General features: G+C 40.2%; 2 protein-coding genes and 1 long non-coding RNA gene across 5 annotated transcripts in view; 1 reads left to right on the forward strand and 2 right to left on the reverse strand.

The window, feature by feature from the left end:
* Positions 1–5,727, forward strand: part of LOC148897134 (uncharacterized) — a 26,479-nt gene extending 20,752 nt beyond the window's left edge. The window contains exons 3-5 of one of the 2 annotated variants that reach the window (XR_016115403.1): positions 3,166–3,287; positions 5,416–5,516; positions 5,591–5,727. This is a non-coding gene — a long non-coding RNA (uncharacterized LOC148897134). Of the gene's footprint in view, positions 1–3,165; positions 3,288–5,415; positions 5,554–5,590 lie in introns of those variants that run through there. The other variant, XR_016115404.1, reaches the window with a different exon arrangement.
* eno2 (enolase 2) lies at positions 922–8,145 on the reverse strand. Of its 2 annotated transcripts, XM_088999403.1 has the most exons (13): positions 8,028–8,145; positions 7,681–7,766; positions 6,747–6,842; positions 5,986–6,044; positions 5,819–5,888; positions 5,616–5,749; positions 5,322–5,544; positions 4,398–4,595; positions 4,213–4,289; positions 3,663–3,787; positions 3,153–3,261; positions 1,270–1,328; positions 922–1,166 (listed from the first exon to the last, which is right to left on the reverse strand). In XM_088999403.1, exons 2-13 carry the CDS (start codon positions 7,763–7,765, stop codon positions 1,097–1,099), a joined length of 1,305 nt encoding a protein of 434 aa, XP_088855529.1. In that variant the 5' UTR covers position 7,766; positions 8,028–8,145; the 3' UTR covers positions 922–1,096. The 2 variants fall into 2 exon arrangements, with proteins under 2 accessions (XP_088855529.1, XP_088855527.1); XM_088999401.1 differs by having other exon boundaries at positions 5,616–5,888.
* Positions 8,146–9,398: 1,253 nt separating this feature from the next.
* mlf2 (myeloid leukemia factor 2) lies at positions 9,399–14,583 on the reverse strand. The gene is made up of 8 exons (XM_088999404.1): positions 14,263–14,583; positions 12,400–12,511; positions 12,096–12,131; positions 11,964–12,017; positions 11,168–11,296; positions 10,447–10,606; positions 9,973–10,196; positions 9,399–9,703 (listed from the first exon to the last, which is right to left on the reverse strand). Exons 1-7 carry the CDS (start codon positions 14,304–14,306, stop codon positions 9,976–9,978), a joined length of 756 nt encoding a protein of 251 aa, XP_088855530.1. The 5' UTR covers positions 14,307–14,583; the 3' UTR covers positions 9,399–9,703; positions 9,973–9,975.
* Positions 14,584–14,744: the final 161 nt, after the last annotated feature.

Raw genomic sequence — 14,744 nt, forward strand, 5'->3', positions numbered from 1 at the left:
TCTAATTTTCTAAGCCGTAAAACTACACAAAATATACCTTATTTTATGTATAATAATTTTGATATGGTATTATAATTAAAGAAATAAACTGTACTGTATAATAAAGTCGTTTTATTTATCTTTGTGATGGTCGTTAATGGCTTGATGGAATGGAGTGTCCGGTTTCATCAGCATTAAACACTTGATGAGGAACGTAACCTTTCACCATCTTGAGGAATGATCCCTTGTAGGTGCTTTCTCTGCGATAATTGTATCTAGTTCTTCATCAATTGTGATCTGTTTAGCTGGGTTGATCGCTTTTTGCATCAAGTGTACAGATGACTTGTGGGGGTTATTTGTGGAGCCTGATTGATGGGATATTTTAACTGTTTTCTATCCATTTTCTCACTATTCTCACATTTTTGTCTTTTTTTGTTTCAAGCTCTGTCATCTCCCTTTCGTGTGTGTGTGTTTTCTCACTCTCTCTCTGTCTGCCTGTGTCTTTAATGTTTAACCCCCCCGCCCACTGCTGGGTTCTTGACCAATCACGTGGCCTAAACCGAAGACGCCATTTTGTTTTTTGGAGAACGGCCTCACTCTCTCTCTGTCTGTAACCCCATCCCCCCACTGCTGCATTCTTGACCAATCACGTGGCTTTAACCGAAGACTGTGGGGCGGGGGATAGAGGACAAAAACAGTCGGCTGCCATTTTCTTGTTAGGAGAACGGGCTCGTTCGCGAACGACACATCACTCATTGTGGCAGCTCCGTGTGTATCCCGAAAAATAGTTCGTATGTCAAGGTAAAATTTTCATAAATGTAACGTTCGTAAACGGAAAAGTTCGTAAGCCAAGGGGTTCGTAAACCGAGGTTACATTGTACGCTTAATGTAGGAGTAATGTTCATTTTTGAACATGAAGAAACATTGAGTCACACACATCGCTTGATTTTTAAAGCCGCTTTGTATTCACAGTAGGGAAGGACAACAAGAGCACACGAAAAGGACGAAAATCATCCACAGTTGAACGGAAGGAAGTGATGGCAGGTCAGCAGCGCAGGGAGACGCTCGCACCAATCGGTCAACTCGGCAAAAGGAGAATTTCCGCGGCGTTCGGTGCTCAGAGCGCGCTGGGGTTGCGAAAGTTGTGCCCGGCAAAACGAGCTTGCTCGCCCAATTCTTCCTCAATCCTGAAGTTGATGGACAGGAAGGGAACGATTGGACAAATGAACATATTAGTGACTATTTGCAGAGTACTCGCTAAGTACAACGGATATACATGTGGGTATGCACCTCATGAGCTGATTGTATTTGGCCAAACGTTCAGAGCGACAGGGGGCTCCTGTTTTAATCTAAAAAAAAAAAAAAAAAGACAAAAATATATTGTTTTATGAATTACAATCAAATGGTGTTTGATGACGGTGGAAGTTGAAGTCCGCATGCGTTGTTGTCCTTTGCGCTGGAAAGCAACTCCACGGTCAACCTGTCGAACTAAATAGGTTGGGATCAATTAAAATGGAAATTCCAATAATTGGTACCAGCCCTTGATCGGAAACGTATTTATTTATTTATTTATTTATTTGTGCACCTATCTGTATATTTATTTATGTATCATCCATTTGTGTTCATTTATTTGTGCATTTATTATTATTATTTTAATTTGTCTATTATCTGTTTTTTTATTTATGCACCCATTTGTTCATTTATTTATATATTTATTTATGATCAATTTATTTGTGCATGTATTTATTTATTTGTTTATTAGCTGTTTATTTGTTTCTTTATTTGTGCACATATTCATTTATTTTTCTATTTATTTATTTATTTATTTATTTGTTATTTTTGCACCTATCTATATATTTATTTATGTATTATCCATTTGTGTTCATTTATTTGTGCATTTATTATAATTTTTTTAATTTGTCTATTATCTGTTTTTTTATTTATGCACCCATTTGTTCATTTATTTATATATTTATTTATGATCAATTTATTTGTGCATGTATTTATTTATTTGTTTATTAGCTGTTTATTTGTTTCTTTATTTGTGCACCTATGTATTTATTTTTATATTTATTTATTATTTGTGCAGCTATGTATTTATCTATCTATTATCCATTTGTGTTCATTTATTTGTACATTTATTTATTTTTTTTAATTTGTCTCTTATCTGTTTATTTTTTTATTTATGCGCCCATTTGTTTATTTATTTATGTATTTATTTATGATCAATTTATTTGTTCATGTATTTATTTATTTGTCTATTAGCTGTTTATTTGTTTCTTTATTTGTGCACCGATTTATTTATTTTTGTTTATTTATTTACAGTGTCTGTTTATTATCAATTTATTTGGTTGTTTGTTTGTGCATTTATTTATTTTTTATTTGGACATTATTATGTTCATTTTTTATTTATTTGTGCACCTATTTATTTATTTGTTTATCTATATATGATCCATTTATTTGTGCGTTTATTTTTTGTCCATTATCCGTTTATTTGTTTATTTATTTGTGCAGCTATTTATGTATTTATCTATCTATTCATGTGTTTAATTATCTATTTATTTTCCATTTATGTGTTTATTTATGCATTTATATATGTATTTGTTCATTATCCATGTATTTATTTTTTTTTCTTTATTATCCCTTTATGTGTTTATTTATTTGTGCATTTGTTTGTTTTTATATGTCTATTTTCCATTTATTTGTTTATTGGTTTGTGCACCCACCCATTTATGTATTTATTTATTTTCCATTTAGTTGTGTATTTATTTGTTTATTTGTCTATTATCCGTTTTAGTTTATCTATTTGTGCACCTATTTATTTATTATCTGTTTATTTGTGCATTTATTTATTTTCTTATTTGTACATTGTATTTATTTTATTTATTTATTTATGCACCTATTTATTTATATATCTTTCTAATTATTTATCTATTTATTATCCATTTACTGTATTTTATGTATTTATGTATTCATTTATTTATTTATTTGTTTGTTTATTATTTTTCTTATCTGTTTTTTTATTTGTGCACCAATGTATTTATTTGTTTATATATTTGTTTATCTTTACTTATTTATCTATTTATGATCCATGTATTTGTGTATTTATTGTTGTCTATTATTTATTTATTTACTTATTTATTTATGTATTTATTTATTTATTTATTTGTCACCTGTCCGGTGCAGAGTCCCACCACCAGATCTGCAATGAAGGTATCCTCGGTCTCGCCCGAGCGGTGGCTCACCATCACGCCCCAGCCGTTCTCCTGCGCCAACTTGCAGCTGAACGAGAAAGGGATCATATACAGGTAACTTACGACCAGTTCAACTTACAACCGGCACAATTTACAACCACTCGTACTTAAGACCAAGACCTCCATTTTAAAAAAAATAATTCTACGCCTGGCACTGTAATGCGCTAGCAGCGCAGTTTAGAATGGAGCTAGAATGCGCTAGCCGGCAACATGTTGGACAATTTTGGCCAGCCAGCTAGCATGTCACTCTCGCACAGCAATCGACCGTGTGATGGCACCAGAGAGGGGTGGTTTGCGAGTCATTTAGCCTCTGAGTCTCTATTCAACATTTTGAATGGATTTCGACTTACGACCATTTTGATTTACGACCGTTCGGTCGTCACGGAACTCGGTCGTAAATCGGATGTTACCTGTACTCGATCAACTCACGCTTTAATGGCCTCCGTGATGGAACCGATCTGGTTGACTTTTAGCAGCAGGCAGTTGCAGGCTTTGTCTTCCACGGCGCGTTGGATCCGACGTGGGTTGGTGACGGTCAGATCGTCCCCAACCACCTGCATAAATACATTTTGAATACGTGCTTATCTATTTACGGTGGATATGTACCCTCTTTGTAACATGAAGCAGTTCTAAATACGTGTCCTTTGACTGTATAGTAGCTATCTATTATCTAGCAAGCTAGCTTTCTATCTATTTGAGTTACTTTGAGTGAACGCTGGCACGTGTGGCTTCTGCTGTTCACCCACAAAAAACTTATCCTGTGACTGTAATTAAGCTATTAGCTAGCTAGCTTTCTATCTATTTGAGTTACTTCTGGGTTCAATGAAAGCTGGTGCGTGACTGCTGCTGTTCACCCCCCAAAAACTTATCTCGTGACTGTAAAGTAGCTATCTATTAGATAGCTAGCTAGCTAGCTTTCTATCTATTTGAGTTACTTCCGGGTTGAGTAAACGCTGGAACGTGTGGCTGCGTCTCATACCTGAATGCCCACTGAGGCCGTGAACTGAGTCCAGGCTGGCCAGTCATCCTGGTCGAAGGGATCTTCAATAGAAACAACTGCGAGGAAACATCATTGTGTAAAAAATGGAGGGGGGTGGGGGTAAACAAGTTTTCATGCCAGCTTCTAATATGTGTCTCCAAAGTGACAGTAGAAGAAATAAGAACCTGGGTAGTTGTTTATGAAGCCTTGGTAGATGGCGGCTAGCTCCTCGCCGCTAATGTTTCGTGCGGCGTTGGGCGGGGACTTGAAATCCAGGTCGTACTTGCCCTCCATGAAGAACTCGGAGGCGGCCACGTCCATCCCGATCACTACTTTGTCGGTGAAGCCCGCCTTCTCGATGGCCGTCTTGATCAGCTCCAGAGCTGCGAGGGGGGATCAGGTCACACGGCGTGTTGTTTATCCATCAGAGTTGTTTATTATATATAAAGTCCGTTTTTATGTAAACAGAAGAAAAAAAATCGGAATTTGGCCACTTAGTTGTATTTTTTTGCTTTTTTGCGCCATGTGTCATGTAAAAGTATTCCTTTGGCGCCATCTTGGTGCCTAAGAACCATGTTGAAGTGAGTCTAGGAGCTTCAATAAGTGCCTCGATGTCTTCTTGTGTCGTCTGTAGGTCATAATAATAATAATAAGAAGAAGAAGAATACATTTCATTTGTAAGTGCCTTTCCAAACTCTCAAGGTCACTCTACGGTCAAAGGATAAGTCACTCAACCCGGAAGTAATTCGGCTAGAAAGCTAGCTAGCTAACAGATAGCTATCCAGGCCTTCACTCAACCCGTAAGTAACTCAGATAGAAAGCTAGCTAGCTAATAGACAGCTAATAGATAGCTAAGTAACTCGGATAGAAAGCTAGCTAGCTAATAGATAGCTAACAGATAGCTAGCTAGGCCTTATAGTGATTCAGACATAGCACTACTGAAGGCCTAGGGGTGACACTGGTCTTTAGTAAATATGATGCATAGTTCGCTTTTTCTTCATGAAAGGAAACAGATTATAATATTTTTATAGAATTATTTTCCTGGTAGGCGCACAAGTGAGTGTAATGAGCCTCACAGAACTTCCGCGATTTGATTTGTGCTTTCTCACCTTCACTGTTCTCCTGAATGTTGGGTGCGAACCCCCCCTCGTCGCCCACGTTGGTCGCATCTTGACCATACTTCTCTTTAATGACGTCCCTCAGGGTCTGGTATAGCTCCGCCCCCACACGCAGAGCTTCGCGGAATGACTCCGCCCCGACGGGGAGTACCATGAACTCCTGCATCGCCAACCGATTGCCGGCATGTGAGCCCCCGTTGATCACGTTAAAAGCCTGAAGGACACCAGACGCCATGTTGACTTCAGTGCACTGTCTGAAGGGAAGGTTTGGAAGCTCGAACTCACCGGAACCGGGAGAACCAGGTCTTGGTTTCCCGCCAAATCGGCGATGTGACGGTACAACGGGACGTCCTTCTCCGCCGCTCCCGCTTTACATACAGCCAAGGAGACACCCAAAATGGCGTTGGCGCCAAACTTAGCTGCAACAGAAGTGACGTTACGGTCCGCCGTTTGATCAAACGTGGAAAAACCGTGAACAAAAGACCTACATTTGTTTTCGGTGCCGTCCATTTCGATCATCAGGTTGTCCAGTTTTTCCTGCTCCAGGACGCTGATCCCCTTAAACGCACACATTGGAGAAATTTCATGTCACCATCGCCGTGAAAACAAAACCTGGTCAACTAAGTCTTGGTTCTGGGACTCCTTTCCGACTCACTGACTGGATGAGGGCTGGTCCGAGGGTCTCGTTGATTTGACCGACAGCTTTAGTGACGCCTGAGACACAAGTGCAGAATACTTCATTCAAAATACAGTAAAGTCTCGTTATATCGATATTCAAGGGAGTCCGAAAAAATATCGATATAACCGGGACTATCGATATATCCGACTCTGTTTGCATGTAATTTTCTCCGTGCGTGCATAGAAATAGTATCGATATAACCGGGACTATCGATATATCCGATATCGATATAACGAGACTTTACTGTATTGTTTGTGGAAACATGGCGGCCCACGGTGTTTGTGTGTTTGTGTATTGAAATGTGTATATATTTACGTATGACACGAGCGATCCCCAAAAACTCAACATGTAGTTAGTTTGCTACTTAGTAGGTTAGTTACGTCTGTGTAAGCTCTCAGTCGTACAGGAGTGGGCCATCGATGAAAAGCCAAATAACCAACTAAATAATTAGCTAGCTAATGAGCTAACCGACCAACCAACAATAAACTAACTTCCTCACTAACTAGTTGACTGTAGTTGGAACACACATCCTCCGGTACCCCGTTTTAAAAATGGGGAACTAGTTTACTAGCTTAACCAGCTAACCAACTAAATACTGCAACTAACTGATTGATCAACCAAACGATAAAGTAACTAAATTGATTAACTAAGTATAACTAGCTGACAAATTTTCATTTTCTTACTGGAACCGAGAATTATTTTTCTTATTATTTCCTCTGCAGTGTCTTACCACTTACCTTTGCCCTTATAGCGAGTTTTATCTCCATCTCGGAGTTCCAGAGCTTCGTGTATTCCGGTGGAAGCGCCGCTTGGCACAGCAGCTCGGAAAAGGCCTGCATTGGGGACAAAATGGTGAGCAAAAGGTACATTTCCATTTTTGTCCACCAATTTTAACCTATATCAGATGTATCTATTTGCTATCCAGCTGCCTGGCTAGCTCTCTAATAGCGATATAGCTATCTGGCTAGCTATCTAATAGCTATGTAGCTATCTATCTAGCTAGATTACTGTTGAAAGTTAGAAAGGAGATGACAAAAATGAACAAATGTATCTATTTGCTATCTAGCTGCCTGGCTAGCTATGTAATTGCTATATAGCTATCTAGCTAGCTATCTAATAGCTATATAGCTATCTGGCTGGCTGTCTATTGTCTAGCTAGCGAGCTTTCTTTCTATTTGAGTTACTATTTGAGTTACTTCCGAGTTGCGTGAACGCTGGCGCGTGTGACTGCCGCTGCTCACCCGCAGAAAATCTTATCCTGTGAGGGTAAAGTGACCATGAGAGTTTTGAAAAGCGCTTATAAATGAAATGTATTATTATTAGTATTATTATTTAGTTGTGCAATCACAATGGAAATATTCAACCTTGGCTATATAGCTATCTGGCTAGCTATCTAATAGCTATATATCTAGCTATCTTATAGCTATATACTAGTTATCTGTCTGGCTGTCTATTGGCTAGCTAGTTAGCTTTCTTTCTATTTGAGTTACTTCCGGGTTGAGTGAACGCTGGCGCGTGTGGCTGCCGCTGCTCACCCGCAGAAAATCTTATCCTGTGAGGGTAAAGTGACCATGAGAGTTTTGAAAAGCGCTTATAAATGAAATATATTATTATTATTATTTAGTTGCGCAATCACAATGGAAATATTCAACCTTGGACCATTTTCATCACCTTTATCCGTGTGAAGATCAACTTCCACGGTTGGGTTTCCCCTGGAGTCCAGGATCTCCCTAGCAACAATATTCACGATGGACATCCTGTCAAAATCAAAATACATGCCACATAATTAATCATTTAGATTTGTGTGTTAAGCACTAGCACTCAATGTGACCGTTTTTTTTTTTAATTTATTTTATTTTTTGCATTATGATTCCCACAATAGAAGCCTGATATTAAAGCAAACGCTTTATTCTCCAGTGGGAATCTGCTTATCATGGCTGCATCGTCCCCATCGAGGACAAGATGGCGGCCGGATTGACTGACGGACAAACAGACGATGTGAATGGAGGAATTCTTACCTGCAGCTTGTTTGACACCCGGCGGAGGAAGCGAGAGGATGTGCGGCAATGAGAGGAAGGACGGAAATGGGAGATGAAGAGAAGAAGAAGGAGGAGGGTGAGTACGATGCAAGAGGAGGGGCGGGACTGAGGGTTATGGGGGTGGGGGGGGGGGTCTGATGAGTCACGAGAGCAGTGTTGGGAGGGAGATGGAGTTCGCATGTTATCTCTGTTCAAATCGGGAAAACTGCCCGTCCTCACAGTCAAAAGGAGGTCAAGGAGACAGGTGGCGTCTCCCTTAAAGGACAACCGACGCCTCCGGACAAGTTGTGTCCATGATTTGTAAAATGGCTTCAAATGACTTCTACTGAGCGTATTTTACAAAGATTCCACCGCATAGAGCTATATTTTACATTTTAAGACTCGCGCTGAATATTCAGGAAGTCTTGTTTTTGAGTTGATGACGATTCCTGACGTGACATCACGTCAGGAACAACCCTGACCGTGAAAAGCGACACACAATGCATTTTGGGTAGTTTGTTGGGTCTGAAAACTTCGTGTTGATGGCGAAAATTAGAAGGAAAAAAACATAACGCGACGGTGAATCGTGTGTTGCACCAAGACTACTATTTGATACGAGCTGACACAAATTCCCAGCAGACAAATCAGCCCATGTCCAACAACGGAGCTTGGTTGCCATTTTCTGCCTCTTTTTTGGTGATCCATTTCCCCTCAATGTTGCCTCAAAATGGCACGGAATAAATTCTTGAATCGATTGCAAACATGTATGCTTTCCTCTTCAGAACTATTTGAATCATATTCATAACTGGATGAGTAACAAGAAAGCATCTTCTCCGAATCTGAAGCCATTGTTTGGATTCTCCAGCAATGCTGGCGTGACGTCACGAACTGGGGGCGGGACTTTCTGAAAATACCCAATTCGCAGCTCAATTTTTTGCAGATTTTGGACACTAAGTCATTTTTATTGGTGTTTTGCATTTGACTAAAAATATCAGCCTGCGTGTTTTGGGTATTTTTGATGTATAAAACGTTTTTCTGATGTCAGTTAGGAAACAAAAAAATGGCGTCGGTTGTCCTTTAAAGACACATACCTGTGTGCTGTATTAAGTAGACACTATAATATGTCTGCCGTTTTTTTTTTTGTACATTTGAGAACAAATACAAACGTTTTGGATATGATTGGCATATTTCGTGGGTTGTCACCATTCAAATATTTCACAGAAGAGACGCAGGAGTTATCTATCAATGTTTTATTAACGTCACCTAGCTAGTTTCATAAGTCAACAGTATACAATCCATTTCACAGACACATTTTGTGTCTCCACAAACATAAAACGATGCTGTACAGCCAGATGCACTTTATACTTGGAGCACTTTTTTTTTTTTAGTGGGCAAAAAACACACACATCAAATTTCGAGGGGAGGAAGCAAGATTGTTTTTTTTGTTTTTGTTTGTATTGTTTATACAAGTGTGTGAACGTGCGGAGGATTCATTCTAAGACTATCAACTGGGTGGAGGGTAGGGGAAATTTATGTTGGTTGGTTTGGGAGATGTTTATGGTATATAGACAGTCCGGTCAACTTGAACATCAACAAGGAGGTTGTTGGAAGGATCTTCAAGATGAGAAATTCTTCTGGCCCTCCGCCGGTTGGCTCACGTTTGACGAGTGGGACTCCTATTAGACGAGAAGGAGTGTCATTTTTATGTTTGACATCGGGGGTTGGGAGGAAAAGCCTTGAATCTTTGTGTTTATAATGTATAATGTAATGTGTTTATAATGTTTATAGCCAACATTTGTATGTAATTTACAAGAACAATCTTGGAGGCAGCACAAAAATTTTCCCACCTGTGATTTGGAGTTTTTAAGTCACTCAAAATTCGATATTTTTGGGGGATTTGTGAGATATTTTGGGGGTTCGTTTTCTGAAAATTGGGCGCTCGTACCTCTCACCAGTCGTAACGCGGGCGGGACTGAGGCGGGTGGTGTCGTGGGGAGTCGTGCCGATGTCCCGGCGGAGTCGTGGAGCTTGGCGGCGCGGTGAGAGCGAGCTGCTGCTGCTGCTGCGCCCCCGCCCGTCGGTCTCGGCCGTAGTCCAACCCGCGGGCGCCGGGCGGAGCGTATCGCCCCGCCTGGGTCCTCCACTCGGTGTCGAACGCCTCGGCTTCGGCTGACAAACAGGAAGGGTCGGTTGTTCAACCGCGTTGACGCGCCTCGTTTTCGCCAAGGCGTTGTTTGTACTCAAATAACACAAATGCAGCGCGGCATTGACTCACGAGTTCAAAGGATTCAATGTGTTTGTAAACCAAAGCAAGTGTCTTCATTAAAATGCATTGAAATGCTATTAATCCGTTCTAAACTGCGCCAAAAACATTTTTATGTGGGGGTGGTTTAGTGATGCCACAGTGTTCCCGACTCACTCTCATCCAGGTTGATGAAGTCCTGCCGTTCTTCGCGGTCTCCGGTGCGGCGATTCCGCGAGCGCTCCATGATATGCGCCCGTTCGCCGATGTGGTGGCCGATGGCCAGGCGCTCCAGGCCGCTTTCGCTGTCTCGCATGGACTGACGGGTCTCGCGGATCTGCAAGTTTACGAAAACGGCTGATACATCAGTGTACAGAGTATAGGGGCGGTTAAACTCGAGGCCCGTGGGCCAAATCGGGCTCTGTACGTCATTAGTATTGTAATTATTATCGCCATTATTATTGTCACTATTAACGTCATTATTATCACCATTATTGTTGTCATTATTTTCGTCATTATTATCGTCATTAATATCGGCATCAATATCGTCCTTATTATCGCCTTATTAACGTGACTGTTATCGTCACGATTATCGTCATGATTATCGTTACTATTACCGTCACCATTACCGTGACCATTACCGTCCCCATTACGTCACTATTATCATCCCTGTTATCGTCCCTATTATCGTCACTATTACCGTCACCATTACCGTCACTATTACATCACTAGTACCGTCACTTTTATCGTCACTTTTATCGTCATTAACGTGATTATTATCGTCACAATTAACGTGATAATGATCGTCACTATTATCACCATTACTATCGCCATTATTATCGTCAGTATTATCCGAATTTTTTGGTCTTGTACAAGCGTGTAAGCGTCATGTTCTCACCCCTCCCGGGCCATGTCTTGTCTGATGGGTTTGCTGGTACACCGTAGGAGCCCCGGCGTCCATGGAGGAGTAGGAGATCACAGTTGAAGACGAGAAGGTCTGACAGTTGGGCGATCCGGAAATCCTCTCCTGGAAGAGAAGGTTGTTTAACAAGGTATGTCTATCATCAAAACTAATTCAAGCCAAATAAATGAAATCAACCACAACTAAAATGACATTCGAAACCAAAATAAAAGCCAACTAAGTCCCAAAAAGTCCAAAATTCATTCAAGACCTTTCATTGTGCTTTGTTATTCAACACTATAATAATAATAATAATAATAATAATAATAATAATAATAATAATAATAGATAGCCAGATAGACAGTTAGCTAACTAGCTAGATAGCCATATAGCTAATAAATAGCCAGCTACATAGCAAGCTAGCTAGACAGATAGCAAATAGATAGCAAACGGATAAATAGCCAGCTACATAGCTAGCTAGACAGAGAGCAAATAGATAGCAAATTGATAAATAGCCAGCTATATAGCGAGATAGCTAGACAGATAGCAAACAGATAGCAAAAGGATAGATAGCCAGCTACATAGCTAGCTATCCATTGTATGAGTGAATCTAAAAAAAAAAATACATGATAAACAATGAAAGCATTTTTGTGTTTTATTGACTTATAATTGACACTTTTGTAACGCTCGGGTTATTTTAACACGAGTCGCGAGTACGAAAATGTCCCAATTTATGATTTCCGAAACTTAGTATGGATGCTCTCACTCAGAAGTTGTTCGCTGAATGACTCACCATGTTTTCCATCATTTCCCCCATCATGCCAAACATGTCCATGAAGCCTCCGCCCTGCAAACGGTGAGAATCACATTAACCGGCAACATGTTTTAAAATGGAAAGTGACCAGGATACTGGGGCTATACTCACCATTCCCATCATGCCAAACGGGGTCAAAGCACCAGCCTGGAAAAAAATGGTTCAGAGCACAGGTGTCAAAGTCAAGGCCCGGGGACCAAATCTGGCCCCTTACATCATTTTATTCGGCCCGCGAAAGCAAATCTAGCATGTGAAATTCCATGATGCTAGCTAAAGTCCGAACCAAAATTTCTAATTGTGGCATGTAAACTACAATAACAGTCATTATTTTTTACTTCACGTTTAAAAACTAGTTATTCATTAATTTTCTTATGCGTTTGATATGTAATATGTGGGTCTATTTTTGTTCCATTACCTGTCGCCGCGGTGCGCGAGGCGCTTGAATCTGCGGCGCTAGTGCAAAAGGGTCCATGCCGAACGGTCCGAACATGCTCCTCATTTGCTGCCTGTGAGCGGCGAAAGGATCCCTGCAACGGGAAAAAAATGGCAATGCCGATTAAGGTGTTACTAAAGTTTCATTTTAAAAATTAATCAAGCATATGACAAAGTGGAATGGAACCGAATCGAGATACATATTTTATTATTATTATTATTATTATTATTATTATTATTATTATTAAGGGAGACTTAAGTTCATTAAAATGATTTTTTCATTTGGACACTTGATGTCATCAATTAATTTCTAGAATATGAGAGGTTCAACAATGAGTCAACAACCAAGTTATAATTAACTGAACATTATTTGACCCTTTCTAATACTTTTTTTAGTATATATTTTGCCCATTTCGGATAGATCAAATCAGAAATTGAATCAAAATTGAAAACAAATTGAAATTAAGATTTTTTTTTTTTTATTTCATCCAATTCGTGGATTAATCGACGCTTACTGGCTGCATAAAATTATGGTTTAATAGTGTCGTTCATGCAAAATAAAGACCAAACTCAAATAAACTCAGACCATTTATTGACCGTCTGGGTGGACTATCCGTCCATCTGTTAGTTTTCACCCCAAAATAATGAATTTGACATCAGAATACGCTGTCTGCATTTCATCAGTCTCTGAGCATGTCCATTGAGGGGTGGATCAGGCACTTATATCACTTCGCATTTCCTTTTGCACTTAAAGGACAACCGACACCATTTTTTGTTTCCTAACTGAATCAGAAAAACGTTTTATAGCATCTAAAATACCCAAAACACGCAGTATATTTTTTGTCAAATGCCAAACACCAATAAAAATGACTTAAAGTGTGCTGAAACTCAAAAAAATTGAAACCGGAAGTGGCCATTTTCAGAAGGTCCCGCCCCCTTGTTTGTGGTATCACCCCAAGACGTCTTTTGTCTTGCTCGAGAATCAAAACAATGGCTTCAGATTCGGAGAATATGCTTTCTTGTTGCTCATCCAGTGATGAATATGATTCAAATAGTTCTGAAGAGGAAAGCATACATGTTTGCAATCGATTAAAGAATTTATTCCGTGCCATTTTGAGGTATCTGGGGGCGGGAAATGTAGCACCAAAAAGAGGCCCGTGGAAACGGGCTGATTAATTCCTTACACGGAGCTTTGTCGCCATCTTCTGCCTCTTTTTGGTGCTACACGAAGATTTCAGACTAAACAAAGTACAGCAAAATGCATTGATTTGATGGAAGGACTGCTACGTGTCCTTTTTTCGGTCAGGGGCGTTCCTTCCGTGACGTGATGACTCGTCACCAACTCAAAAACAAGACTCCCGGAATATTCAGCGCGAGTCTTAAAATGTAAAATATAGCTATATGCGGTGGAATCTTTGTAATATACACTCAGTCGAAGTAATTTAAAGCGATTTTACAAATTATGGACACAACTTGTCCGGAGGCGTCGGTTGTCCTTTAAGTATCACGTTGCTTGTCTGGATTTTCGTTTAACAAGCATGACGTCCCAACATCGTCATGCAAAAAAAACACACTGGCGAATCAAAACGATTGCATCGCCATCAAATCACTCACATCACCCGAGAGATCCTTGCAACACGCTTTAGTATCTCGCTATGCATGCGTTTGCAAGACATCCCGACTGAGAAGTGATGTCGCCGGGTTCGTAGTGACACAAGGTCTGGTGCAACACCAGGCCAGGAGGACGAGTAACCAGCCTCCGAGCTAACCGGGAAACCCGCGCGATGTGCTCCCAAAACGAAGCTCGAAATGCAATTGAAGATGTAATTTAATTGTGTTGACTTACAGCATGTAAGGGTCGTCATCGACGTCATTCAGAAATCGAAACATAGCTCGACGGCTGTGGGATGTAATTCAGCTGGCTGCTGTTAGCTAGCAAGGTAGCTAGCTAGCGAGGTAAATAGACGTTGTTTTGCACGAACGACAACACGATGCGCTCCGGCCCCACCTCCCACATCAACAGGGGGCCAACTCTGTTGTCCGAAATACTTCGGATGAAGCAAAGCGGAAAACCAATTCACTGTAAAGCCGGGATGGCAGAATCCAGAAGCCCGAACAAAACATGAGAAACGGAAGTCAGATTTTGACAAAGAGAAGGCCAATTAGTTTACGGGCCGCTTCTGTTCACCATCGATACATCCGGATGGGGATTTATCAAAAGAAAATGAATCAAGAAAGTCACTACGCTATGGGTTGATGTATAGACAATTTCAACAAGCAACGTGTTAATACGCAACTATTAAAACCACAGAAATGTTAATACAAAAT

This window comes from Hippocampus bargibanti, linkage group LG06 (genome assembly GCF_051943395.1).
Source record: "Hippocampus bargibanti isolate YZ-2025 linkage group LG06, ASM5194339v1, whole genome shotgun sequence".
Taxonomy (NCBI): Eukaryota; Metazoa; Chordata; class Actinopteri; order Syngnathiformes; family Syngnathidae; genus Hippocampus; species Hippocampus bargibanti.

Bases quoted from the DNA above. Each gene is read 5' to 3' on its own strand.
- eno2 (XM_088999401.1), bottom strand. From the start codon at position 7,765: ATGTCCATCGTGAATATTGTTGCTAGGGAGATCCTGGACTCCAGGGGA. The intron at 1,329-3,152 runs GTGACAAATAAA...TTTTTTTTTTAG, and splicing joins TGGGACTCTGCACCGGACAG to ATTAAAACAGGAGCCCCCTG. The intron at 1,167-1,269 runs GTGCATACCCAC...CATCAACTTCAG, and splicing joins AAATACAATCAGCTCATGAG to GATTGAGGAAGAATTGGGCG.
- mlf2 (XM_088999404.1), bottom strand. From the start codon at position 14,306: ATGTTTCGATTTCTGAATGACGTCGATGACGACCCTTACATGCT. The intron at 12,512-14,262 runs GTAAGTCAACAC...TTCCCGTTGCAG, and splicing joins GATGACGACCCTTACATGCT to GGATCCTTTCGCCGCTCACA. The intron at 12,132-12,399 runs GTAATGGAACAA...ATTTTTTTCCAG, and splicing joins CTCGCGCACCGCGGCGACAG to GCTGGTGCTTTGACCCCGTT.